The 25,517-nt window shown below is 45.7% G+C and overlaps 1 protein-coding gene across 1 annotated transcript; it reads right to left on the bottom strand.

Annotated features, from left to right (window-relative positions):
- Nucleotides 1-5,571: 5,571 nt before the first annotated feature.
- Nucleotides 5,572-24,844, bottom strand: CCDC25 (coiled-coil domain containing 25). Its single transcript, XM_077330924.1, has 9 exons — nt 24,687-24,844; nt 21,085-21,132; nt 19,221-19,260; nt 16,882-16,933; nt 15,903-15,978; nt 14,663-14,766; nt 10,970-11,172; nt 9,127-9,172; nt 5,572-7,827 (listed from the first exon to the last, which is right to left on the bottom strand). Exons 1-9 carry the CDS (start codon nt 24,709-24,711, stop codon nt 7,798-7,800), a joined length of 624 nt encoding a protein of 207 aa, XP_077187039.1. The 5' UTR covers nt 24,712-24,844; the 3' UTR covers nt 5,572-7,797.
- Nucleotides 24,845-25,517: the final 673 nt, after the last annotated feature.

Below are 25,517 nucleotides of genomic sequence, written 5' to 3'. Positions count from 1 at the left end.
TGGAGCTCAACTGCTATCCCAACATGCAACGGTGAAAGAACATGGAAGAACAATCGTCAAAAGCAATGGAGTGGGCTGAAATGCAGCCCAGGGGTAATGCAGGACTGGGGTGGCCCATCTTTGGGACTGAGCCTGCTCCTCTGCTCTCTATACAGCAACCTCGAAGTTCTCCAGAGCTGGGGAGAAATAGTAAGGGAAGTGTCAGCCGTTTGGGTTTGTTTTTTCATGCCGGGTTACTGTCAAGAGGCAGAATTATGCACACCAAGGCAAAAGTTTGTTATTCTGTTTGATTTTGATCATGCAAACAGATCACTAGATTTGGGTTTTCTTGGCACCAAGCTGGGTCACCTTGGTGTAGGACTGTGGTATTTGTTTTAAGTTCATACAGCCCTGCTAAAAACGCTACTTGAAAGCTTCTCCCTGTTCACCAGAAACCAGCCCAGATGGTTTTCACCACTTCTGAGGGGGGGGAAAGGGCTAATGAATGATCACATGACACTTGCAGCAAACAGACTGCCAAAGCTGAATTTCTCACAGTAAGAAATACTTGTCCCAGCTGGAATATGAAGAATCACAGGTCTCCTAGACTACCATGTTGACCTAGAGCCTCACAGACCTGGAGATCCACTCCATTTCCCTAACATTCATGCTTTCATGCCCAAGTCTTTCTCTCTTTCTTTCACATTGGCTATTTTGTCTTGTGAAGTTTGAGGCCAAAACACATCATTTTTTAACTTTTAAAACTTTGTCAGACGCTATACATGTGGATGGATGTGGAGCTCCCATGTCTATCCTTGTTTTGTGATGTGCCTGGACTGTCTCAAGATATTTTTGCTGGCAGTGCAAGAGACTCAAGTGTCATCCACCACCGTAAAGCAAGGAACTATGGCCCGGGAGCCAAGCCCTGGTTTCCCACGCGGAAGGGCCAGGTCTTCAGTCCCCGCTGCCTCAGAATAGCAGGTGCCAGGGAATACGTCCCACTTCGCTGACAGAGGAGCCAATGCCCGTCAGGACAACTGAACCAGATGAACTCAACTGAACTCAAGATAACAGTAACCGGTTCCCCTGGGGAAAATGGCAGCTTTGGAGGGTGGTCTGTGAGGCATTATGTCCCACAGGGCCCCTGCCCTTACCCAAATTTCCAGGAATTTCCCAGCCTAGAAGTGGCAACCCTACTTCGTATGGTCCTACTTACTCATGCTGTGTGACCCTGCAAGGGAGCATGAGATGCACTTCTGATTCCTGTCACTGCCTTCTGCCCACAAAAATATGGCTGCCCACTTGTGCTGCTCGCGCCAGTGAGCCAAACTACATTCTAAGCATGGCTTCCCTGCGTGGGAGACTGCTTTTCACACTTTGGAGTAACTGCTAACCCATGAGAGAATGCAGAAGCCACTCAGAAACATGCACACTTCCAAAAGCCCTCTAGCCAACCAAATTAATTGGCCCTACAACAGGCCCAGGAGGGAGGGGGCAGAGACGTAACTTGATAAAGAAGCACAATAAAATCAGAGTCCAGTAGCACCCTTCGTCAGACGAGATTGCCCACATGCCTGTGGGTGCTTGCACTCGAAAGCTCACGCCTTGATTAAATCTTTGTTGGTCTTAAAGATGCTACTGGACTCTGATTTTATTGTGCTACTTCAGACCAACACGGCTACTCATTTGAATCTTTGATAAAGAAGGTTTAATGCATTTGACACAAAGGCCTCTCTTGCTTGTTCATGACCTGCACAGAGCCACCTGGCCTTCAGAATGACCAGAGTGGACACCTGGATCTCTTCCACACACCCCTAAGATTTTCTACACTTCTGTAATACCTCGGCTGCTTATAAGGGAAACCATAACCAAAAGTGGACCACAACAACAGAAAGAGATGTGTCCTCCATGTGCGTGGCTATAGGAAACGCTTAAGAGATGTCGCCTCCTGGTGGCCACCACTCAGAACGGAAGGAGAGGCGCTTGCTTAGGCTGCTGCACCTACAATACGAATACACAGCAGACTTCATAGTGAGAGGTTACAGGATCATTGCTGACGTGGAGTTTCTGCTTAATGTCATCAAAAACTAGAAGTGCTTATAAATTAATTTATAGTGATTTCATGAGGAACAAATCCTTTCCCTGGTTACACAACAGACAAGGGGTAAGATTAAGGGTCTCTTGTATGCTTGTACTCTCTAAACCAGGGTGGCCAAACTAGCTCTCCAGATGTCTATGGACTACAATTTAAAAAGGCAAAGGTATCTCCTGTACAAGCACCGGGTCATGTCTGACCCTTGGGGTGACGCCCTCCAGCGTTTTCATGGCAGACTCAATACGGGGTGGTTTGCCAGTGCCTTCCCCAGACTCATTACCATTTACCCCCCAGCAGCAAGCTAGGTACTCATTTTACCGACCTCGGAAGGATGGAAGGCTGAGTCAACCCTGAGCCGGCTGCTGGGATCGAACTCCCAGCCTCATGGGCAGACAGCTTCAGACAGCATGTCAGCTGCCTTACCACTCTGTGCCACAAGAGGCTCTTTATGGACTACAATTACCATGAATCAATTACCATGAATCATGGTAATTGTAGTCCATTGACATCTGGAAAGCCACAGTTCGGCCACGCCTGCACTAAACTGTCATGTATAGCATAAGATGCCATCTTATTCAGATAAAATAGTTCCACATGAATAACAACAGAATCCTTCCCCGAAATTTTTGTTCACATCACTGGGCAAAGATCTTCCAGTCTCTTGGAACAGCTTTTAATCAGGGCTGCAGGTTGTCACCTTCCTGATAGCACTACAGCAATAACCACAATTCACTTTATTGGTGCTAGTTTCTTACGGCAGGAGTAGTCAATCTGTGGTCCTCCAGATGTTCATGGACTACAATTCCCATGAGCCCCTGCCAGCAAATGCTGGCAGGGGCTCATGGGAATTGTAGTCCATGAACATCTGGAGGACCACAGGTTGACTACCCCTGTCTTACGGTACTTAACCTACAGGTTCCTGGAGCTGTAGAATTTTTGTCCAACATGGGGGCAGCCACTACATAGACTCCTCTCGTTTAAACAAAAACAAAAATGAGCCTTATCTAATTCATCTCTAAATCAAAAAAAAAAAAAACATTTTGGCTGGGGACAAAACGCTATCTTTAAAGGGCACGTTGCTTCAACTGTGCATGATCCAAGTTGTGCAAGGGACTTTATTTTTGCAAAATGAAGGGCCTCAGTAAACAGTGAGGGGTTTGTGTGTGGGGGGGGGAGGTCATGCAAACAGATTTTCTTAATCTACTTGGAGCTCAAATAAAAAACAAATCCTTTCCCTGGTTACACAACAGACAAAGGGTAAGAATCTACAGCTCCTCCATCACATCAAAGGTCCCTCTGGTGCAGCACCCTGTTTCCAAGTAGCCAGCCAGATGCCCTGGGGGCAAACCTCACACAAACACAGCTCCCTTGGCTAAAATCCAGACTCCCCCTCCCCTCAGTGAATTTCAAGGAGCTCTAGAACCAGCAAGACTTGTACTATGAAGTAGGGTTGGTTTTTATACCCCACTTTTCACTACCTGAAGGTGTCTCAAAGCAGCTTGCAATTGCCTTCCCTTCTCCCCACAACAGACATCCTGTGAGGTAGGTGGGGCTGAAAGAACTCGAACAGGGCTGCTTTGTGAGAACAGGACTGTGTCTAGCCCAAGGTCCAGCTGGCTACCTGCGGAGGCACAGGGAATTAACCCTCCTCGCTAGATGAGAAGCTACTGCTCTTAACCCCTACACCAAACTGGATGTCCTTCATTCACAGGATATATTGCCATTCTGTGTAATACGACAATAGGAAATGCTCTGGGGATATTCACAGGAGAAATTCATTTTACATCTCTTAATCCAAGCTACAGGGTGCGACAAACTCAGTACTCATCAATCCAGGGTGCGACATACAAGATGAATGAATGAATGAATGAATGAATGAATGAATGAATGAATGAATGAATGAATGAATGAATGAATGAATGAATGAATGAACGGGCATGTGTCAAGGCCCTCCCCAGTTGTGGCTACAGCCCCTTTTGCCTTTCTCAGAAGCCTACCAACACATTCTAAAGTGAACACACAGAGGCACCAGCATTTACCTCCCTAAGAGTTCTTCTTTCATTATTCCCTCCAGATTGCTGGAAACATACATTCCCAGGCATGTGGGCAATCTTGACCAAGTTCTTACAAGCCAAAGTATTGCTAAGAAGATCCATGCGACGGTCACCTCCAGGATTGACTTCTGTAACTTGTTCTATGCGGGCCTAACCTTGTCGTTGATCCGGAAATTGTAACTAGTACAGAATGCAACTGCTAGGGTGGCTCACAGGAACATCTTGGAAGGCCCATATCCAGCTGGTGCTGAAGCAACTGCATTGGTTGTCAGTTGTGGCCCAGATCTAGTTCAAGGTTTGGGTGTTAACCTTTAAGGCCATTCCCAGTCTGGGCCACACACACCTGAGGGAACACCTGTCTCTTTATGCCCCCTGAAGAGCTCCTCGCTCTGCAGATGCAGAACTGTTGGTGGTTCCTGGCCCAGGCCCAGAACTAGTGGAACAAGCTCCTAGAAGAGTCAAGGGCCCTGAGCTATTACAGTTCTTCAGAGACTGCAAGATGGAGCTCTTCTGTCTTCTGTTGGTTGAGGCCAGGGCAAGTGAGAACATGGCCCATCAAGACAGCCGGAAGAATTGGCCACCCCCGTTTACATCAAATACCTCATGACACTGGACAGTTGAGATCTGTTGAATGGTGGTGGGGGTTAGTTTTTTCACTGCCTGGGAATGTTTTGTTATTGTAATTTAATTAAGACAGGCTTTTATTGTAGGGCTTTACTTTTATTCTGTAACCCGCTGCAAGCCAGCCTGCCTGGGAGCAGCGGGCAATAAATCCAATTAATAAATAACAAGTGCCCAGGGGGATGAAACTGAAATGCTCCATACTCCTCATCCTTTCCAGAAACCGCATTAGGAGAGCCACTTGAGGAGTGATATACGTACTTCATCAGCAAAATTCACTGACTTCAGGCTCTAAAGACAAAACTCCTCTTACCAAAGTCTGAAATACACATCTGACAGCCTCCTACTTATTCAGCTTGGGAGGAAGCAAAAGAGGATCAGATCTGACCACATATGCAGAAATCCTAGATGGTAAACTAGCACAGAAGCAATCTAAAATGTTGTAGGAGTTTGTGTGCCAGCAGGCTCAGTGCTAGTGCTGCTGTAGTGTAAGCGATGGAGCTCTGAAGCAGGAAACTGCTGGTTCAAACCTCACTGTGGCCTCAGTTGGCAGCCTTAAGCAAGCCACCCCGCCTTCTCCACACCCAAAACAGAGGGGATAAAACCACACCGGCCTACCTTGCAGGTTTGTTCTAAGAATCACATCAGCATGTGTGGGGTGCTCTGAACGACCTAAAGTGCTGTAAAGATGCTAACCATATTATGAGATATGTATCGTATCTGATAGCGCCTGGAGTTCCCTATGATGCAGAGACGTTTCCCCAAACCCCTGAACTCCCGTTGTAATACCAGACCTTCGGGAAGACCAAAGAATACAGACCCTTTCCAATAAAGAAGTGTGTTTAATTCTAGTGTATGTACACAGCTGTTCCAGTCTTCACTGTAATCACTCTAGGCATAACAGCACTCATGTCACATTACAGATTCAAGGAGGCAGACACTTCCGCACCAGCTCCGTGGTTAAGGGGCAGGTCCAAAGTGCCCCTCCCCCTACAGGATATATGGACCACATACCTGCTCCAGGGCTCCTTAGTCCTGGCCCCCTCCCTTTCTCTCAGACATACACACATATGCACACACCTGCAGACAGAGACTCCTTCCCTTCTGGGGCAGGACCATAGAAGTCATGTCCGTATCCATTTCTGTTTCAGGGGGCATGCCAGAAGATGTTTCCACATCAGACCCTTGGGCTGGGGGGGGAAGGGCACCATCAGCACCCCAGATCCATGGAATCCACACCAGGTTTCGGCAGCACAGCATAAACTGATCAGCAACAGTAACCAGCACTTCCCACCCAAATCTTAGCTTAGGAGACCAACTGCAGCATGACCAGTACTCCATGTTTTTAAAAGTTACTTGGATAAATTATAAGGGACTGTAGCGTGTACTACTGTGTAGCAGGATGAAATTAGGATCCTACTATGCAAACTTCCCATCATTCAATGTGTCATCTATGATTCTATGATTCTATGTTAATACTTACACTTTGGCTCAACAACTCTAATTCCCATTTCATTATTCCCTGCGTGTCTCATCCTGTTGACTGTAATGACTTCCTCTGCATAATCCACTTTTGAGTCCAAGTGAGAAAAGCAGGCTTATAAATAATGTAAATTAAAAAATAAAATTAATGCTGGCTCAGTATTACTTCAACGATGCAGGCATGAGGCCACCGAGGGCGCTTCGCCAAGCCAAACCAAACAGCCATCAGGCCCATCTGGGGCAGACGCCTCCCTGCAGCCACCCATGTCCTCTATTCACTCCACCAGGAGCGCATGCCCAAGCTCAGCAGAGAATGTGTGAGTGAAGAATGAGATCTACCAAGGCCTGGTCTAACACATGGAGCAGAAGGAAGGAATTCTAAGATGACCAAACAGAAAGTACCATTTCAGACTGTAAGGAAGTACTGCCTGGTTCACAGTCCCTCCACGTTAATTCTTTGAAAAATAGAAAACTGGGCATCTGAAGAACAGACTAGACTGTTTCTCCCTGAATCTAGCCTGTCTCGTTGCATGCTCTACTACTTTGTCATTTACAATGGAGGACTGATAACAGGATTTAGTCCTTCACCTGCAGTCGGAAGTGGCACAGTCCTCTGACCCGTAGGCCAGGCCTAAGCCTGTGGTGAGAAATTCTGCAGTTTCCTGACTGCACTTGTCACAAAGAACAGGAGAAGTGCTGGCCTGCTGTCAAGGCTCATGGAAACAGTCAAGAAACCCCTGGGGTGGTGAGGGGAAAGTTCTGGAACATTCCTGGAGGTGCTAGCTTCATGGCAGGGATTGGAGAGAGACCACAAAGGAGAACAGACTAGACAGGCGCATGCTGCTTTACCTCAGACAAAACAAATAGCGATGCTGAGCTTTGCAGAGTGCTTGAGTTAAAAGCTACACAGTGGCTACACAGGCTATGTTTTCAGGACTGGCTTACTGGCTAGAGCCATCTGCTTTTTACTGCCTGCTGTTGCTGTGCCGTTTGCCCTAACTCGTAGGTTATAACAAACTTGGGTTTGGACGATGGAGGCTCAAATAGTGCAGTGGGGGAGGTTGTGGCATCCATGCGCAAAGGATACAGGCAAGCATTTTTACAGTGTGGAAGCACAGCTGTGCAAAGATCAAATATCTAGAGTTTAAAGGGATATCAAAACTCTGGTGCATTCTGAAACTAGCACAAAAGGGAAGGGAACACCCTCGCAAAATGAGGATGATAACGTCCTCAGGTCAGCAGTTCTAATGGCAAAACTTTTCCAGTGGATCTCTTCACAAGGTAGGCCTACAGCAGAAGCAATGCCTGCCTGGCTCAAACAGCTTCCAAAAGAAGCCTCCTCTGCCCCATCCCACAGATAATACACACATTGTAGTGGCTTACAAGGCAGAGCTCACAGATGCTCTCACGAGGAGGATCAGCCTGTCTCCTCCCAGACATGGCTAACAAGGAAACAAGCATGGAGACTCCCAAGCTTCAGGTTCACTTGCTTGTTTTTTGCCATCAGTGTCCAAGAGCTATGATGTCAAAGTTCATCTTTGCCTTCTGAAAGGAGAGCGCCTTGGTTTACATGAAGTCATCCGAGTCGTTGCCATCCTGTAGAAGGAAAGGCGGAAGAGATTCTTTTATGGATGTCTTGAGGACCGTATGATTTCACAGGATGACAGGTACCACAGTCTTTAGACCAAAATGGGTTGTTCTCTGCCTCGGGATTTAATTAAACCATCAGAAAGAAAATTCTCCCTAGTTCTGACTGACTCATGAGAGAGGATGAGTTACTTTTTTGGCTTGGCCGCCTGCTCTTCACAGTGCTTCTCAGTTGCCCCATATGTGGACACGGCCTATGGGGTTGAATGAATGTGTAGGCACAGAAGAGACTGATAGATATGAAGGATTCTGCGTTCAGAAAGGGAGCTAGCCATCATAGCCTGATGTTTGGGTCAAGAGCAGCTATATGAATCAGCAAAGGTAATGCAGTTACCTGGATAGCCCAGTGGAACTTGATTTCATCAGATTATGGAAGCTAAGCAGGATCAGCCCTGACTACTAATTCTAACAAGGTTGCTACACAGAGGCAGACGATGGCAAACCGCCTCCTCGTCGCCTCTGAAACCCTACAGGGTTGCTGTAAGTTGACTACAGCTTGATAGCAATAAATAAATGAATAAATAAAAGTGGCTGATGGCCCCCATACATAAAAATAAGGATCATATTGAGCTCTTTCCCTTATCCTTTATGAAATAAGGAAAGGGGGACGGGTCAGCCAGCCAGTGTCCTCCATTCCTCTATCCCACCTCATGTTTCCACAGAGGGCTCTGCTGTCCATCCTTGGACTGGAGACTTCCCATTTCCCTTGCGGAAGTTGAGTGTGAAGAAGCCAAAGGCACAGATGGTCCCCTCCAGCTGAGTGTGAGACCCAAGATTCTCAAAGGCTGCTCAATGAAGAGGTGAGGGGAACAAATGGGTTTGGCGTGTCATCCACAACTCACTTGTGCACGCTTGGCTCGACCCCATGATATGGGGATACGGTGACTGTTGCCCTTGCCTGTGCCTCCCTCCCACCAGAAGTCTTGCTTTGACCTCTGGGAAGTTGGGTTGTTGGGAGACTGTAGTGGGGAGGAAACAAAGGTGAAATTGCCCTTTCCTTGCACTTCCACCAGCAGAGCTATGCTGAGGGAAGAGGCAGAACTGGCAGTTTCGTCCTCCCCACTGCAACACCACCAATTTACGTTGCTAGACCACGCAGGTCCCAAAACCTGAGGTTATAAAATTTCCCAGAGTCAGGAAAGAGTTCTGGGGGCGGGGAATACAAGAAAGATCTGTGGCCTTCAGCACTTTTCACTGCCAACTCAATCCTTTGGCCACAAGCTCCTCGCTGCAGCATCCTGGACATACCTGATTCGAGGACATGTTTTCAGCCTTCATTAAGGAAGAGTAATTCCTGCAAAGAAAAAAAAAAAAGGGGGGGGGGAGAACACTTTGTAAAAATCCATCTCGAGAGTTTCTTTGTACCTTAACGTTTACGGGACAGATTACTTGAAGGATGTTCAGTTTTTAAAGGCAAGGACCCTGCCTCTAAGCTGGCACCTCAGTATGTGCCCTGCTACGTGTGAGCTGGCCCTGTAATTCTGTACCATTTATAAAAACTCTACTCCAAATCCAAAACACCATGTTACCTACCAACTGCCAAGGGATGGACAACCTTCTCTGCCTTGAGGCTGCTGTAAACTAGCCCACAATTCTTGATGCCTTCATGAAGCAAACTGGGCCATCTGAGAAAAAAAAAATCTAAAAACCTTCAACTGTGCATCCTCTGCTTGTTGTGCATAATCAGTGGGAGCTTTGCAGCTGAAGTTTACACCAATGCCGGCTTTCCCTTTAGCCATAAGACATGCCTTACTCCGCATGATTCCTTACTGATTCATATAAACAAAGAAACAAAGGGCTGTCGGAGGGTCCAATAGGGAGGCCTTGTGCTGAAGAGATGTTAGGAACCATTTCCTTGCTCCTGGATTTTAGCTATGTGTTAGCTAAAAGGAAAGAGGAAAAGGTGAGAGCCCCAGAACCCAGTGGACTCTTAACTATCCTTCTAATGGCTTTGATTTAAAGGAGAGAATCGTGTGCCCAAGGGCAAAAGCCAGCCCTGCATTCCTGCCATTCAAGATTAGAGCTTGGATCCTTAAACCATTCTGCAACCTCGCCACAACTTCAGGGTCTGTGTGGTACGTTGGTCAGGCCATCGGATTACGATATGGGAAATCCAGATCTGAAATAGCCACATGGTCATGGATGCTCGCTGGATGACCTTGGACCGGTCATCTGCTCCCAAGCCTAGCTAACCTCAGAGGGTTATGGGGAGGATAAAATAGAGAATGGGAGACGTTGTGAGCCATTTTGGATTCCCTTCTGCATGAGAAAGTAGAGTATAAATGAAGAAGAAACAGCTTTTGTTGCCAGAAAGTATGTTATGAATTTTTATTTGTGAGCTGCCTTGAACTATGGGCAAGGCATTTTTCTTAATACGGAGTGTAGCAGAGAAAGATAATCAAACCCAGGTCTACTTTTTGAAGAAGAGGGGTTGGTTCTTATATGCCACTTTTCTCTTCCAGAAGGAATCTCAAAGCGACTTCCAATTGCTTTCCCTTTCCTCTCCCCACAACAGACACCCTGTGAGGTAGAAGAAGAAGAAGGCTGGTTCTTATAGACTGCTTTTCTCTACCCAAAGGAGTCTCAAGCGGTTTCCAATCGCCTTCCCTTTCCTCTCCCCACAACAGACACCCTGTGAGGGAGGTGAGGTGAGGTTGAGAGAGCCCTGATATTACTGCTCGGTCAGAACAGCCTTATCAGTGCTGTGGTGAGCCCAAGGTCACCCAGCTGGCTGCATGAGGGGGAGCAGGGAATCAAACCCAATTAGAAGTCAGCGCTCCTACCCACTACACCAAGCTGGCTAAAAAGCTTGCCACTAAAAACTTCAAAAGGTTTCTATCTACACTGTCAGGAATTAAGAGATTTGCCATGAAATGAACAAACACATATATTTTCTGTGCAGAGAACAGGGATTGCTTGTTGAGGATAATAAGCAGCCTGAGCCCTAAATCAGGACAGCCTCCCTCTCGTTTTTACTGTGCTCATTCCTGTTCCCTAACTGAGCACAAGAACTACAGACGTTCTATCAGCTAATTGAACAAGCATCATGGCAAATGCAACTGGCTCCTACGACACCCCCCCCCCACCTCACCTAAGCTCTTCCAACTCTTTTTTTTTCTTCATCTCCTCCTTTTCTTTCCGCTTCATTTCCTGGATCTGGGCCTTCTTCTCATTCCTCTCCTCCCGGTCACGGGCCTCCTTCTCTGCAGCCAGGTCTGGGAACAGCTCTGTTTTTGTCTTCTCCAGTCGGTTCAAGATCTCATTCACCTTTGTCTCCACTGTAAACGTCTTCACCTTGGGGCAAGGAAAGAACAAGGATTCTAAAAATGCAGTTAAGGGCCATGGAAGAGAAGGACAGAAAAGAAAGGAAGCTCCTAGAATCATAGAGTTGGAAGGGACCTCCAGGGTTATCTCGTCTACAAAATGCAGGAACTCACAACCCACTCACAATCTGCCTAAGTTCATAAAATCAGTATTTCTGTCAGATGATTATCTAGACTCTGTTTAAAAACTTCCAGAGAAGCAGAATTCACAACTTCCCGCAGAAGCCTGTTCCACTGAGAAACTGCTCTGTCAGGAACTTCTTCTGGATGTTTAGCCGAAAATTCTTTGGAATTAATTTTAACCCATCGGTTCTGGTCTGACCTTCCGGGGCAACAGAAAACAACTCTGCTCCATCTTCTCTATGACGGCCCTTCAAGTATTTGAAGATAGTCATCTTATCACCTCTTAGTCATCTTCTCTCCGGGCTAAACAGACAAAGCTCCCTCAACCTTTCCTCATACGACTTGGTCTCCAAACTCCTCACCATCTTTGTAACTCTCCTCTGGACTCGCACCAGTTTCTCTATATCTTTCTTCAGTTTTGGTGCCCAAAACTGAACATGGTACTCCAAGTGAGGTCTAACCAGAGCGGGGTAAAGTGGTAACATCACCTCATGTGATCTGGACACCATACTTCTTTTAATACAGCCCCAAATCCCATTTGCCTTTTTAGCTACCAAGTCACACTGCTGACTCATATTCAGTGTATGGTCTACTGAGATCCCCAGATCCTTTTCACACATACTACTGCTAAGACAAGTCTCACCCATCCTGTAGTGATGCATTTGATTTTTCCCTCAATAATAAAATCCCCCAGTTAAAATTGTAAAAACCCCAGTAACGACCACCCCCTAGCGGCAAACTCTCCCTCCTAACTCTGGCTCAGCAGACCTCGTAGAATAAATAACTCAGGGGGACTATCTCAGGGGAAGCCAAGAGCTCACATAGATATAGGGGGCCCAGATCTTTCTTGCCTTGGCCTCAACCAAAAACCCAGCCGAAGAGCTCCATTTTGCAGGCCCTGTGCAACTGCGAAAGCTCCAACAGGGCCTGCAGCTCACCCGGGAATTCATTTCACCAGGAGGAGGCCAGGACTAGAAAGTCCCTGGCCCTGGTTGAGGCCAGGTGAACCTCTCCTTGACCAGGAACCTACAACAGATTCATACTTGCAGGGCACAAGGCCTTGCGAGGGGCATAGGAAAACAGATGGTCCCGCAGATATGTGGATGGATGCCCTAAGATGATAAAACGGATGAGCTGTGTGAATTTTGACCTACCAGCATCCAGGCAACATAACTGGGAAGTAAGGAGTGGGACATGTGAAATGATGGGAAGTCTGGACCGGGGCTCCATGGGATGATGGCCTCTTCCCATACCACTCACAGCTCCCCCACAATTAGCAGGATTTTTAAAACTGTCCTCTCCAACAGAGGAAACAAGGGACTGACATATAGGAAGCAGGTAGAAAGATAAATCATGAATCCTGGGGACTTCCTGGATTCCTGAGTCTGTGGCAGGATAACAGGCAAATAAGGTCACTGTTCCTGCCAACACATCTTCCCAATTCCTGCAAAGCTAATGCTGCATGATGCAAGGCAAAGGCCCCTGGATCCCAAAGAACCTCAGAAGGGGCAAGACCCTGCAGCGGCCAGAGCTGAACGGAAGGCTGCAATCGTCCCTAGTTTCTTTAGAATCACTATGAATTGAAGTTCTTTGTGAACTCTTATTTGCCCTTCCATCATGTCGTCAGGTCAGAAATGTTCGCACACAGCCTTCCTGCCATGAAAAAGAAATCCTAGCTGTTCTGTGAGGGCCTCCAGTGCCCAATTCCTAGCTCTCTGATGTAACTGGAAAGACTTCTTCCAGGCACAAGAGATTACATCACTCGCAGAGGAAGTCTGTATAACGGCCAAGATACGGCCCCGAGAGGTGAAGCTGGACAGCTCTGACCCCTCTTGGAAACTTGCTGCTTTCTGTACTCAATCCTGGCCTGATCTCTGGCACTCTGGACTTCACAACACAGCCATTCATTCTGGGTAAGGAAAAAGTAAGAAAGGCCCCAACAATCAGTGGCTTCATTTACATGCTGAAGTTTTTGAAAGCACCTCTGGATTTATGGGATCCTGAAGGAAAAGCAGAGCTAAGTAAAGTGAAGCTTTTTGTTCCCAATCAAAGGGAACAGGTTACAGTCACAGCTCATGTCTGGCTATAGTCTTCTAAGTTTCTTTCTGGGCTGTAGCTTCCAGTTTCCTTGAAGTTCAGCTTTTGTTAAAACCAAACAACTGAAAAATCCTGAAAGCAAGGGAAATAAACATATTTACTGCATTTATACCTCACTTGTTTCACCAGTGGGGACCCAGACATTTCTCCTTTTTCTGGTTTGCCCTCACAAACGCCCATATGCAGCTCCCTTATACCACCAGTCCCTTTTAGTCTTGTGCTAGCTGAGATTAGCTTTCTAAAGTTTCCAGCAGAGAAAAGTCTTGCCCTGAGCTGCTGCCCAAGATCCGTTTTTGCTCAGAGCCCTTGTGGACTGAAAGTGCATGCTTTCAATCCCCTGCTGCTGTTCATGAATGCTCATGCTTCATGTTTCACCTTTCTCTCCCCTCCATTATCCCAAATGCTTAATAAACAGATTACACACACACACTACTCTACACAGAAGACTGCAGGCTGGAGTTACAGTGTACTCAGCTTCATCATTTTGTTCTAAGTGACCATCCGGGGGTAACCAGCAACAGAGCTTCTGGCAGCAAGAAAGCAATGTCAGAGCAGGCAAGTGAAGACGCAGTTGTGCACATGGGAATACGGGAAGGGTGGACTGGGAGGGGAAAAACAGCCCTGCAAAAAGGCCCCGCCCACTGGCAATCCTTCCCCCAGGAAAGCAGGAGAAAGAACCTGACTGCCCAACCAATATCAGGCACAGCCCACCCAGAAAAATCCCAGCAGAAATTATGGCTAATCCACCCTTGCTGGCAGTTCACGCCACTGATTTTTACAGCTTATTTCACAAAGCTTAACAGGACAGTCCTTTCCCCAGTCCACCCATGCCCCGCATTGGCTGTCAATACAATAATAGAAGAGTTGGATTCTATCCTCCACTTTGCATTCCCTAAAGGGGTCTCAAAGCAGCTTCCAATTGCTTTCCCTTCCTCTCCCTGCCACAGACACCCTGTGAGGTAGGTGAGGCTGATAGAGCTCTGACAGGACTGCTTCGTCAGAACAACATTATCAGAGCTGTGGTAAGAGCCCAAGGTCCCCCACAACTCACTCTTAACCATTACACGAAATTGGCTAAGAGGGATGTGCCAGAACAAATCTGCCTTTCCTGGGAAATCACATGCCCCGTTCTAAGGGGAGTCACTGCAAAGCTTCCCACTAGTTCCTTGGGAAGTGTGCCAGTGCTCTGCAAACGGAAGGTGGGCGCCTTCAGAGAAGCTGGCAAGAATACACACACTTACATCCTTCTGTCTGTGGAACCCGATCTGCCCCACATCCATGTCTGCTGTTTTCTTTAGATTCGTCCATGGGGTGTACACAACTTTGACATTGTTTATTTTGCAGCCTGGAAACAGGGAGGGAGGGGAAAAGTCATTCCTTTCGCAGAGGGCAGAAGAAGCCAAGTCAATATTTTTCTCCCCTTCTATGCATTCACTCCACATTAGAATTCTTTCAGCTCTAACAAAACAATGTCTGCAGTTATTCTTCGAGAGCTGGAAAAGACTACGGTGATGCGCTGGCAGAAAGACTGTTACTGATCAGGAGGAAAAGAAACAAGTCTGGCACAGAACTGCATCACTCCCTGATGCAAACCTGAAGGTTAAAGCAGAGCTAAACTGGTCCAAAAGGGCACAAGCTACAAGGCACCTTCAAGCCCCTTTGCCTTATCTTGACTGGCTCAGGCCGCCACAAGAAAGTAACACAAATTTCAAGAGAGGTTTAAAGGGGAACATTTTGAATAGCAACAGCAGTCCCAGGACAAGAAATCTATTTCACATGAAACACCAAAACATGAAATGCGCTCCAAATCATAAAGGCTGCGACTCAGTCACAGTAACTGTATGGACATTCATGCCAGGGATTCCTGTTCTCTTCTGAAGGGCCATTAATTATAGGAGCAAGACCACCAGTACGTCTCTTCTACAAATATGGACTTTCCTTCTTTTGGAGGGCTTGGTACCAGAGCCTTGGTACTGTTCTAACATTCCTAAGTGCACTAGGCTTTGGTAGACAGGATCAGGCTCATATCACTTTATGTAGCATTTTCCAGTTAATGTGTGAACTTCAGTTCAGTGCCTGCTGCACTTCTTAAGACCTAGTGCTGAGGAGTGGGGTGGGATAAATACAATCCAAGATACATAAGGTCCAAATTTGCAGGTAACACAAGGCTCAGCATCACCTCATTGCATATAACATCCAGATAACTCCTATGTGAAGTTTTCCAGTGTCTCACACTAAAGTTTTTCTAAAAGCCTTGAGGCTGAAAACCACTTCTAGTAGAGACACCAATTTTCCTATTTGTCAGTAACTTCTCTGGGGCACATCAACCCCCATGGATCATGGTTCTAAGCTCCTCATGCTCTACTACTTCAGGATGCCCCAGGTTTCAAGTCCTCACCCCCTGTCACCCTCCCCTTTGGATTCTTTCCCATTTGTCAGTATAATCACCAGTAAAATGGCCCTGATATCTCAGCATCTTACCTTGAATACTGTTGGCCTTCACCAGGTGTGCACAGTCTATCAAAACCTCTTTCGGAATGTCATCCATTGTTTGCCCCTAAAACAGTCCAAGGTTGATATGAGAAATCCATGAGTAGCTGCAGTCAAAAAGCATGCTGTGAAAACAACCTGGTCCTCAAATATAGCAATAGGCCTTTGAAGCGTACAAACCATTAGTAGACTATGTTCTATTACTACTTCTTTGGCCTTTCAATTAGTTCACATTATTTCACCTTCACAGTAATCCTTACCAGTCCTGTAAGGCGGGCCAGCATTATATCCCTCCAGTCAACACCTGAACCAGGGACTTAAGTCTTCCCATTCTCTTACTTCCTTCTGAAGTTGTCTCCAGCCTCCATTATGGCAACTAATATTTAGGCCCTTTAAAGATTACAAGTTGCCTTTGAATGACAAGTGCAGACAAAGCCTCTTGTTGCTCCTCTCTGGCAACGTCAGGCCTGCACAGCATGCCCCACCCATTGTCAGTGCAAACCAGATTCTCAATCAGCCACGTTAGGTCTGCTGAGCCTTCTCCTTCTGCCATCCCACTGACCCACAGCTGCATCTTTCCCTCATTGTCCCACACTTTAATGCTTCCGGCCTCGGGGAACACATGCAGTTAAATGAGGTGGCAGAACACTGCATGGAGTAGGCCGATTTGGAGCGCTCTCCCAGGTAAACAATTCTGGGCAATGCAAAACAAGAACAAGGGGGAAGGAAGTGTTTATTTTCCACCTGCCTCCACATGCACAGGTTTCCTATTTTAGAAGCACATTCAAAAAGGGGAAACTTGTGCCTGAAGTGGCACATTTGGTTCTTCCACCTTCTTCCTGCTGCACGAGGAGGCCCAGCCATTAACAGCTTCCGGCACCTTAAGCCCAGCTGACATGTGAGTAACAAGCTCACAGCTCAATCAAGCAACGCTGCCTATTGAGAAGGAGAAGCAGAGAACGGCAGTTACCTTGTGTAGCCTGAGGTAGACATGAGCAGAGGAGAGCTTGTCCACATGAAACCTACACAACACAGCACAGATTCAACTGAGGCGATGATTCCATCCAAAAGCAAATGTTTCCATACAAGCTGCCATTAACAGGCTGGCTGCCAATCTGGAGCTGAACATTTTTAAAGCATGCATACTTGATAGCATGAGATGTGATTCTTATGGCTTATCATGCTCACATCTCTGAGCAACTATTCCTGCAGCCTGAATTGGAAGAAACGGAAAAGGATGACGGAAACATCTGCTAAAACAGCCAATGTTTTCCTCAAGTTATAAAAAAGAGAGAGAGAGAGGTAAAGTTGTCTGGCCAAGGGCTCCCTCTGGTAACACCAGCACTCAATCAATGAGATCAGGGTTGAAAGCGTTCCTTTACAACAGGGGTAGTCAACCTGTGGTCCTCCAGATGTTCATGGACTACAATTCCCATGAGCCCCTGCCAGCGTTTGCTGGCAGGGTCTCATGGGAATTGTAGTTCATGAACATCTGGAGGACCACAGGTTGACTACTCCTGCTCTAGACATTCCCCTGCCAAGAAATAATAGCCAGTTCAAGAATCATGTGTTTAGTCTAAGAGAGAGACTCCAGAAGAGTATATTAGGCCAGACTATTGCCAAGTTTAACCATCGTCATCTGCTGATGCCCCATGATGCACCATGGGGGAATTAGTTGGGAGGTGGGAAGATGGTTTTTTCACTGCTGGGGGGGTGAGTTATATTTTTAATGGAGTCATTAAAATTGCTACGTGGAGTTTGATTCTGTAACCCACCGTGAGACAGTTCACTGATAGAGAAGGATAACCAATAATAATAATAATAATAAACTTTAATTTCAAGGGTGATTACTTGGGGCCTGAGAAATGTTAATCTACTTCAGGCACTGCTATTTACCAAAGACTCCTTTTTATAAGTTCTGTGCATATATGGGTATATATATTTAGACATATGTATGTATGTATATACTTCTATTTTCTATACTGATACTTTTGACTATGGAGAACCCTCCCTTTGTCTCACTTTAGAAGAAGAAGAAGAAGAGTTGGTTCTTATATGCCACTTTTCCCTACCCGAAGGAGGCTCAAAGCGGCTTACATTCGCCTTCCCATTCCTCTCCCCACAACAGACACCCTGTGGGGTGGGTGAGGCTGAGAGAGCCCTGATATCACTGCCCGGTCAGAGCAGTTTTATCAGTGCCGTGGCGAGCCCAAGGTCACCCAGCTGGTTGCATGTGGGGGAGCGCAGAATCGAACCTGGCATGCCAGATTAGAAGTCTGCACTCCTAACCATTACACCAAACTGGCTCTTAGAGTAAAACATTCATACTGAGCCAAGACTTGGTTAAAGAATGTGTGCACGATTGATGTTAGTTTTTGTTCCTTTCACCTTGCTTGAGTTATTGGGTCTTTAAAAAATAATACAACTAAGTTGTCCCCTTGCACCGATTGTTATTATTGATGCTTACATTGATTTTTGAGATTTTAATGGCGTTTGTATCAGTCATCTCAAAAACCCTCAACTGAGGAGGATTAAAAATAAAATAATTTTAGGTGTGCACACAAACTCATTCCAGCATAGGGCTGACAAGCCCACACCCTGAAAAGTCCATAGCTAGGCCTATCATGAAGACTAACATATTCTGTGGCAGGACGTAAGCTTTCGTGAGTCACTACTTGCTTCTTCAGTGTTAACTTCACTGATATCTGAAGACTCGCAAAAGTTCATACCCTGCCATAAATATAAAACTTTCACTGAATAGTTATGCTTTTTGGCTTTTATCTGGATCATGAGGATTGGCCTATAGTTTCATGTTTGTTAAAAAATAAATTAAATGGAAACAAAATGAAATCGAAGTAACAATTATTAAACAAAGTCCACTGCAAGAAATTGACTTTCTGCTCAAACACTCCCAGTGTTAAAGCAGATTATCAGTAGGAGTAGCTGTGCTGTGATTCCATTTATGGTCATTTTAAGAAGTACCCTAGCAGTGATCAAGCAGGCTTCAATACCAGCCCTAACAAATTATTGTATCACAGAAGAAAAGAAGAAGAGTCGGTTCTTATATGCCGCTTTTCTCTACCCGAAGGAGTCTCAAAGCGACTTACAACTGGCTTCCCTTTCCTCTCCCCACAACAGACACTGTGAGGTAAGTGAAGCTGAGATAAGCTACCACTTACCTATGGGCATTCTTCACTTGCTTACATTACCTGACAATTTGACCATCAGCAGATAATAGGAAGTCAGTCAACAGTAACTGACCAATGTGTTAACCCTAATGCAACCAAAGAGAATAATTACAGGACTTACCAAATGTCTTCTGGCCAGCCATACTTTATTAGGTCTTCATCTAACAAAAAAAAGTCAATTTTCAGATCAAAAGATAACCCTTGTATGCCACAGTATTTTAAAAGATTAAATAGCAAACTGCATCATGTCAAAAAATCTCTTTTTTTTGCGTGGGGGGGGGGGAAACCTAATAGCTCTTAAGAGATACTGTTACTCAGTCTGAATTCTGAGTGAGGGTCTCTCATTAGGTATGATTAGAGATGCAGCCCTGATGAAGAGACAATTGGAACATCACGATATCAGCATCTCTAAAGATGGATGTGTCTTTTCTATAATCACATCAGGGATGGAAACACTCTGTACTATGCACAAAATGTCCTAGAACAACGAGCTTCTAAATTTCCTGTTCAGTTTCTACACTGTCCATGTTTCAATAAGCTTTCTTTAAAATTCAAGCACAATATCTTGCTAATAGTTTAGAAACAAGTTAAATGTTTAATTTAACTTATATCAAGAACACATGAAGATGTCACATACTAAGCCAGACCTCAATTAAGTAATACATAGTGTGACACACAGCAGCACCCTATACTTCCAGGGAGAATTCTTTCCCAATTGTGCAACCTTTAATTGACAGTCTCAAAGAATAAACCAGAGACCATAGGCACACAAAGCATGTATTGTCACTGAGCCACAGACCAAATCCATAGGAAGCCATCTCATGCTAAGCCAGACCTCAGCCCCTTACTGCCTCTTCTCTAACCAGAACAGATTGCCAAAGCGCAGAAAGATCTCCTGCAGCCCAGCAATTCAAGGCTTGTTTCCTTTGTGGATTGAACCTAGGAGCCCATCCATACAAAACTTGTGCTCCCATAACTAGTAATGTTATTCCACCCAGTACTTCCTGAAAAGAATAAGCAGCGTACACCTGAGATTTAGAGATGAGTTAGAATTACAACCAAAGAAAAAGAAGCCCAACAGTTTTGAGCTTAGATCAAAAGTTGCATAAATAGAGCTCAGCAAGGTGAAAGGAACATTCTATAACCCATCTTGAGTCCCAGTAAGAAAGAGGAGCTAAGAGGAGCTATGAAGTAACTAACAAGAATATCTCCTGCTACAGCACCCCTGAACTGCTGTCTCCAATGATCCAGGGCAGGGATAGTCAAACTGCGGCCCTCCAGATGTCCATAGACTACAATTCCCAGGAGCCCCTGCCAGCAAATGCTGGCAGGGGCTCCTGGGAATTGTAGTCCATGGACATCTGGAGGGCCGCAGTTTGACTACCCCTGATCCAGGGACACCGGGAACAGCAGTGACAAGGGGGGAGGAGAGTCTGTATTGGGAGAGGGGAGACAGCGAAAAAAGTGTCCTTTCCAACTTGAATTGTGTACAGCAGGGGTAGTCAACCTGTGGTCCTCCAGATGTCCATGGACTACAATTCCCATGAGCCTCTGCCAGCAAATGCTGGCAGGGGGCTCATGGGAATTGTAGTCCATGGACATCTGGAGGACCACAGGTTGACTACCCCTGGTGTACAGCATCATGCCAATAAGATTATTTGTAGGAAGGAATGAAGACCCTTACGATATAACCCTGCCTAAATTTTTTGTCTGATGTATACTTCCTGACATAGCAATGACAGTTGTGAAGCTGGCATGCATCTGGCTACTCTAAATAAACATGAATGTGGATTGCACAATGAACAGCCAGCATCACGAGAGGGAACAGCTTTTGCCACTCCAACTTCTATTAACAAGAGCAAATGAACTCTGTGGGAAGATGCGTAACTCACCGAGACATGACATTTTAAATAAAAACCTTTCATCCCTCTGCATGTACAATTGACCTTTTCTTATCAGGCACCTGCAAAAAAATTTATACTCACTTTCATATTTATCTTTTCCCATGTAAATGGTGTAAGCAGAGGGGACAACTGAAAAATGAAAGAGAAACAGAAAGTGTTACAGATCAAATGTACAGCACAAACAGGCATATTGCTGAAAACAAAATTAAATATTATTTATTATTATAATTATAATATCATTGATAATACTAATTTCTAGGGGCTAGTCATTGCAAAGTTGGCTAGACTTAAACCATTGATTGGCCCCCAGGTTCTTTTGGTTTGTCTACAAAACCATATTGAACAAGAGGAAAATTTATCTGACATTTGAGAAAATATATTGCTATTTCCACCCACAACATACATTTCAGTTTCAATTTTAAACTCAAAAAGCATTTGCCTCTTTATAGCATGGAAGAAACTGTGGTACAAACTTCCATGAATCCTCTATTTACAGACCTCTCCCTCCACCACCACCACCACAGAATAGTAAAACCTGATTTGATCATAGCAATAGAAAGCAAGGCAGTACTCATGCGCCATAAAATGATGCTAAACCAAAAATCAGCATGCATAGGCTCAAGTTGTTGCCTTGCTCCTGAGCACTGCCTCCTCCCTTCTTACACAAGTCAATCCTGGTTGCTTATGATATACAAATGCATACACAAAGCTCAAAATTAGCTCTAGGACAGCAAAACTCATAGGTAACTAGAATTAGTTTTAAATGCAGATTCCTACACTGTATTTAGTGCCAGAATGGAGGCAGCAGGCATGCACAAAAGGTTTGTTTTAAATGTTACCTTGATTTGTCATCTGATTCAGTCACAGTTCAAGGTTTTGGTTTTGACCTTTAAGGCCTTACGCGGTCTGGACCCGGCATATCTGAGGGACCGCCTGTCGCTCTATGCCCACCGCAGGGCCTTACACTCTGTGGGTATGAATCCATTGGTCATTCCTGGCCCCAGAGAAGCGGGCCAGGGCCTTTTTGGTCCTGGCACCGAACTGGTGGAATAAGCTCCTGGAGGAGCTGCAGACTCTGCAGCTTTCAATGTTCCGCAGGGCATGCAAAACGGAGTTCTTCCGCCAGGTCGTTGGATGAGGCTAGGCCGCAAGGACGATCTGGCCCCCCTTATAACAGCAGTAGCGAAGACCAATTGGCACCCTCTTTCTCCCCACACCCTAGGATGGGTATTCAAGGGGTGGTTTAGTTAAGGCTTGAGTTTTTTTGCCGCACCTTGGTTTATTGTGTTTTTAATTGTGCATACTGTTGTTTTGTGGGTTTAATGTATGGTTTTATTGGGGTTTTTATCTGCTCTTACTCACCTGGAGCCTCCGGGGAGAGGCAGGTAACAAATTTAAATAATAATGATGATGATAATAATTTGACAGCTTTTCAAGTAGAACCAGGTTCAATAAATTAGCAAAATTAAACAGCAGTCCTCAAAATAGTATTCTAAAAAGGATGGCTCTCATTCACTCTGAAATGTTGGACAGGACTTCTGATCACATTTTAATTTTTATTATTATTGGATTTCTAACCCGCTGCTCCCCTGAGGCTCGCGGCGGGCAACAACATGTAAAAACCCCATAAAACCCCTAATACATAAAAACACCTAAAAACAATCCCCCAACCCCCCCCCCACATGATGATGGCGGAACTATCCAGGAAACTGCTGATGTAGAGGGAGGGTCCCGATCTAAAAAGGGGAGGCGCTGTTATAATACAGATCATATCCCTCACAAAATCTTTTTGTTCCAAGGAAGGTCTGTATCTCTCTCTCATACACACACACACTCTCTCTCTCTCTCATACACACACACACACACAACATACCTAAAAATATTCAAAATCTATAGTTACAAGAAAACTATTGCTTAGATTGCATTAACAAAAGCATTACCTTGAAGAAACTCCAGCTAATGCAGAATGCAGCTGCTAGAGTCCTCACTGGTACACTTTGTAGGTTCCATAACCAACCCTTGCTGAGGCAGCCGCATTGGTTGCCAGTCTTCTGATTCTGATCTTGACCTTTAAGGCCATCCAAGGTTTGGACCCTGACTACCTGAGGGGCCACTTGTCTTCTTATGCCCCTCGCAGGGCTCTTTGCTCTGAGGGCGCTAATCTATTTGAGGTCCCTGGCCCTAAGGAGGCATGCCTGGCCTCAACCTGGGCCAGAGCCTTTTCAGGAGAGCTGGAGGCCTGATGGAGCTATCAGAGTTCCACAGGACTTGTAAAACAGAGATCTTTTGCCAGGACTTTGGTGTAGGCCAGAGCTAGGAACAATGTGGCCCCTCCTCAGCCTGTGATGCAAAATCTAGTGTACCACACCCTGGGAGGTGGATGGCTGTTGGGATGCGGATGGGGGATTATGCCACCAATCTTGTTTTATGTTACCTTAGCTTACATTTGTCTGTTCTATTCTGTCTTATGATATTTTATGGGAATTTTATATATTGTACTCCACAAGTCTCTGAAGTGTGATAGGTAAAAATCTAGGAAATAAAGTAATTTTTTCACTTCAGCCTTTAGATTGCTTAAAACATGATTTGCTAGTATTGATGGGCAAAAAGCCCTCTCTTTTTTTGCACATGTTGGAAGTGTGTTGCAGAAGATATGTGCTCAAAGCATGGGGAAGCTACACGTTTCTCCAGCTGCGTCTGAATGGCTAAACTCATTCTTAGATTCTCTTTCTCTCTTTTTTAAAAAGCAAGCCTTCCACAATCTCATCCTAACCCCTGAGTCCCATTTATTGTTTTGCTATTGATTGATATAGGAGATAACTGTATGGCTAACCCCCCCCCCCCCAAAAAAAAAAAGCAGACCTAATAATGCCCCTGATTTTGTTGCTAAATTTTTGGCACCTATAATTCCATATTGTACTAATACTTTTGTACAATACTTGAAATGATCTTGCTTCTAAAAGAAACAGAACAGTATGTTTCCCCTCTCACACAGTGGCATTATCCCATCATATGAATCCGATGAAGTAGTATAAGGATTCACGAGTAATGATCTCATTCTGATGTATATTTTAGCTTTGGTCATAAACCGCAGCACCCAGAGAGACTACTGGATGAAACGTACACTGTTGAGTAACTTGTTTAGTTTATAGTTTATTGGATTTTTAGACCTCCGTAGCTGGCTCAGGGCTGTCTACAGAAATATAAAATACAGAACTACAACTGGTAAAATTACATTTTAAACTATTAATTTAAATAGACAGTGACAGGTTAAAACAAGTTAAACAACAACTGTACTGCCATAAAATGTTGAAATTCTCCCAGAAGTGCAGGATCCTTGGGACAGGATCCACTGTGTCCCCTTCCCCTTGAGACGTCTTCCTTCCTCCCTTCCTTTTTCAGCAGATCAGTTAGTTTCTAAATGAAAGCACGACAGCAACCGATAAGGCCACATTCGGACCCCTGTCTAGCACCATCACCAGACAGGAATCAGAGCGCGTGCTTTTAATGTCTCACTGCCCTCCCTTTTCAGAACGGACTAGGCTTCACCCACCAACTCACCCCACAGACAGACCCAGAGAAAACCGCGGCGTGGGAGACAAAAGGCGCGGAGCGGGGGGGAGGACACCTTCCCTAAATAGGCTCCTTCCGTCGCCCGGAGAGCAAGGCCAGACTGTACTTACCGTTGGACGTGAAGTAAAACACCATGTTCACGGCTGGCACCCGCCGGCAACGAGCGCCCCTTCCCTCCTGAACACTCGCACAATGCCGCCGACAACCTCCGATCAATGACTTCCGGTTTCCGTTGCGCCCGTTTCCGGGAAGCGACGCTCCCTCCGTTTCCATAGAGTAGAAGGCTATGACGCGGAGCCGCTCCTCAGGGGTGCTTCGCTCTCTCCCTCGCCCCCTGGAGGCTGAGGAGTCGCCGGACTTCGGCACTCCGGCGGTCCAGGGAAGCCGGGAGAGCCTAGAGAGGCGTAGGGGATGCGAGAAGCGCCTTAGAGGCCAGCACGGTTTTCAGGATAGAAGATTCCGCGGCTCAAAAGTCTCTTCGTCGGAGCTTTGACTCTCGACTTATTGGTCTCTCAAGTGCTTCTGGATTGGACTGCAGACCCACACAGCGACGCTTTGGAAGTCAAAGGGGGTACACGCTGCTGTTGTCAAATAAAAATGGGGTGAATTTATCTTGCCGCAAAACCAGGAAGCTGTCATACTCTAACAACTATAGAACAAAGTTTGAGTCCGGTGGCACCTTTAAGACCCAGAAGGTATAAGCTTTCGTGTGCAGCCAAACTTCTACAGATACGTTGAAACTATGTCTTCACCTTTACATATAGACGGGAGGGGGGGGGGGTTAATTGCCAAGAAGGGCTGACTGGAGTCAAGATTTATAAGTAGTAAGCAGAAGAGTTATATGCTGCTGTTCTCGACAAGGAGTCTCAAGCGGCTTACATTTGCCTTCTATTTCCTCTCCCCACAACAGACACCCTGTGAGGTAAGTGAGGCTGAGAGAG

Source organism: Paroedura picta, chromosome 1 (genome assembly GCF_049243985.1).
Source record: "Paroedura picta isolate Pp20150507F chromosome 1, Ppicta_v3.0, whole genome shotgun sequence".
NCBI lineage: Eukaryota > Metazoa > Chordata > Lepidosauria > Squamata > Gekkonidae > Paroedura > Paroedura picta.
This window is presented reverse-complemented; position numbering and strand designations above follow the sequence as displayed.

Bases quoted from the DNA above. Each gene is read 5' to 3' on its own strand.
- CCDC25 (XM_077330924.1), bottom strand. From the start codon at position 24,711: ATGGTGTTTTACTTCACGTCCAACG. The intron at 21,133-24,686 runs GTAAGTACAGTC...TTCATTTTTCAG, and splicing joins GTTTTACTTCACGTCCAACG to TTGTCCCCTCTGCTTACACC. The intron at 11,173-14,662 runs GTAAGTGTGTGT...CCTTGCCCCAAG, and splicing joins GGTTCCACAGACAGAAGGAT to GTGAAGACGTTTACAGTGGA.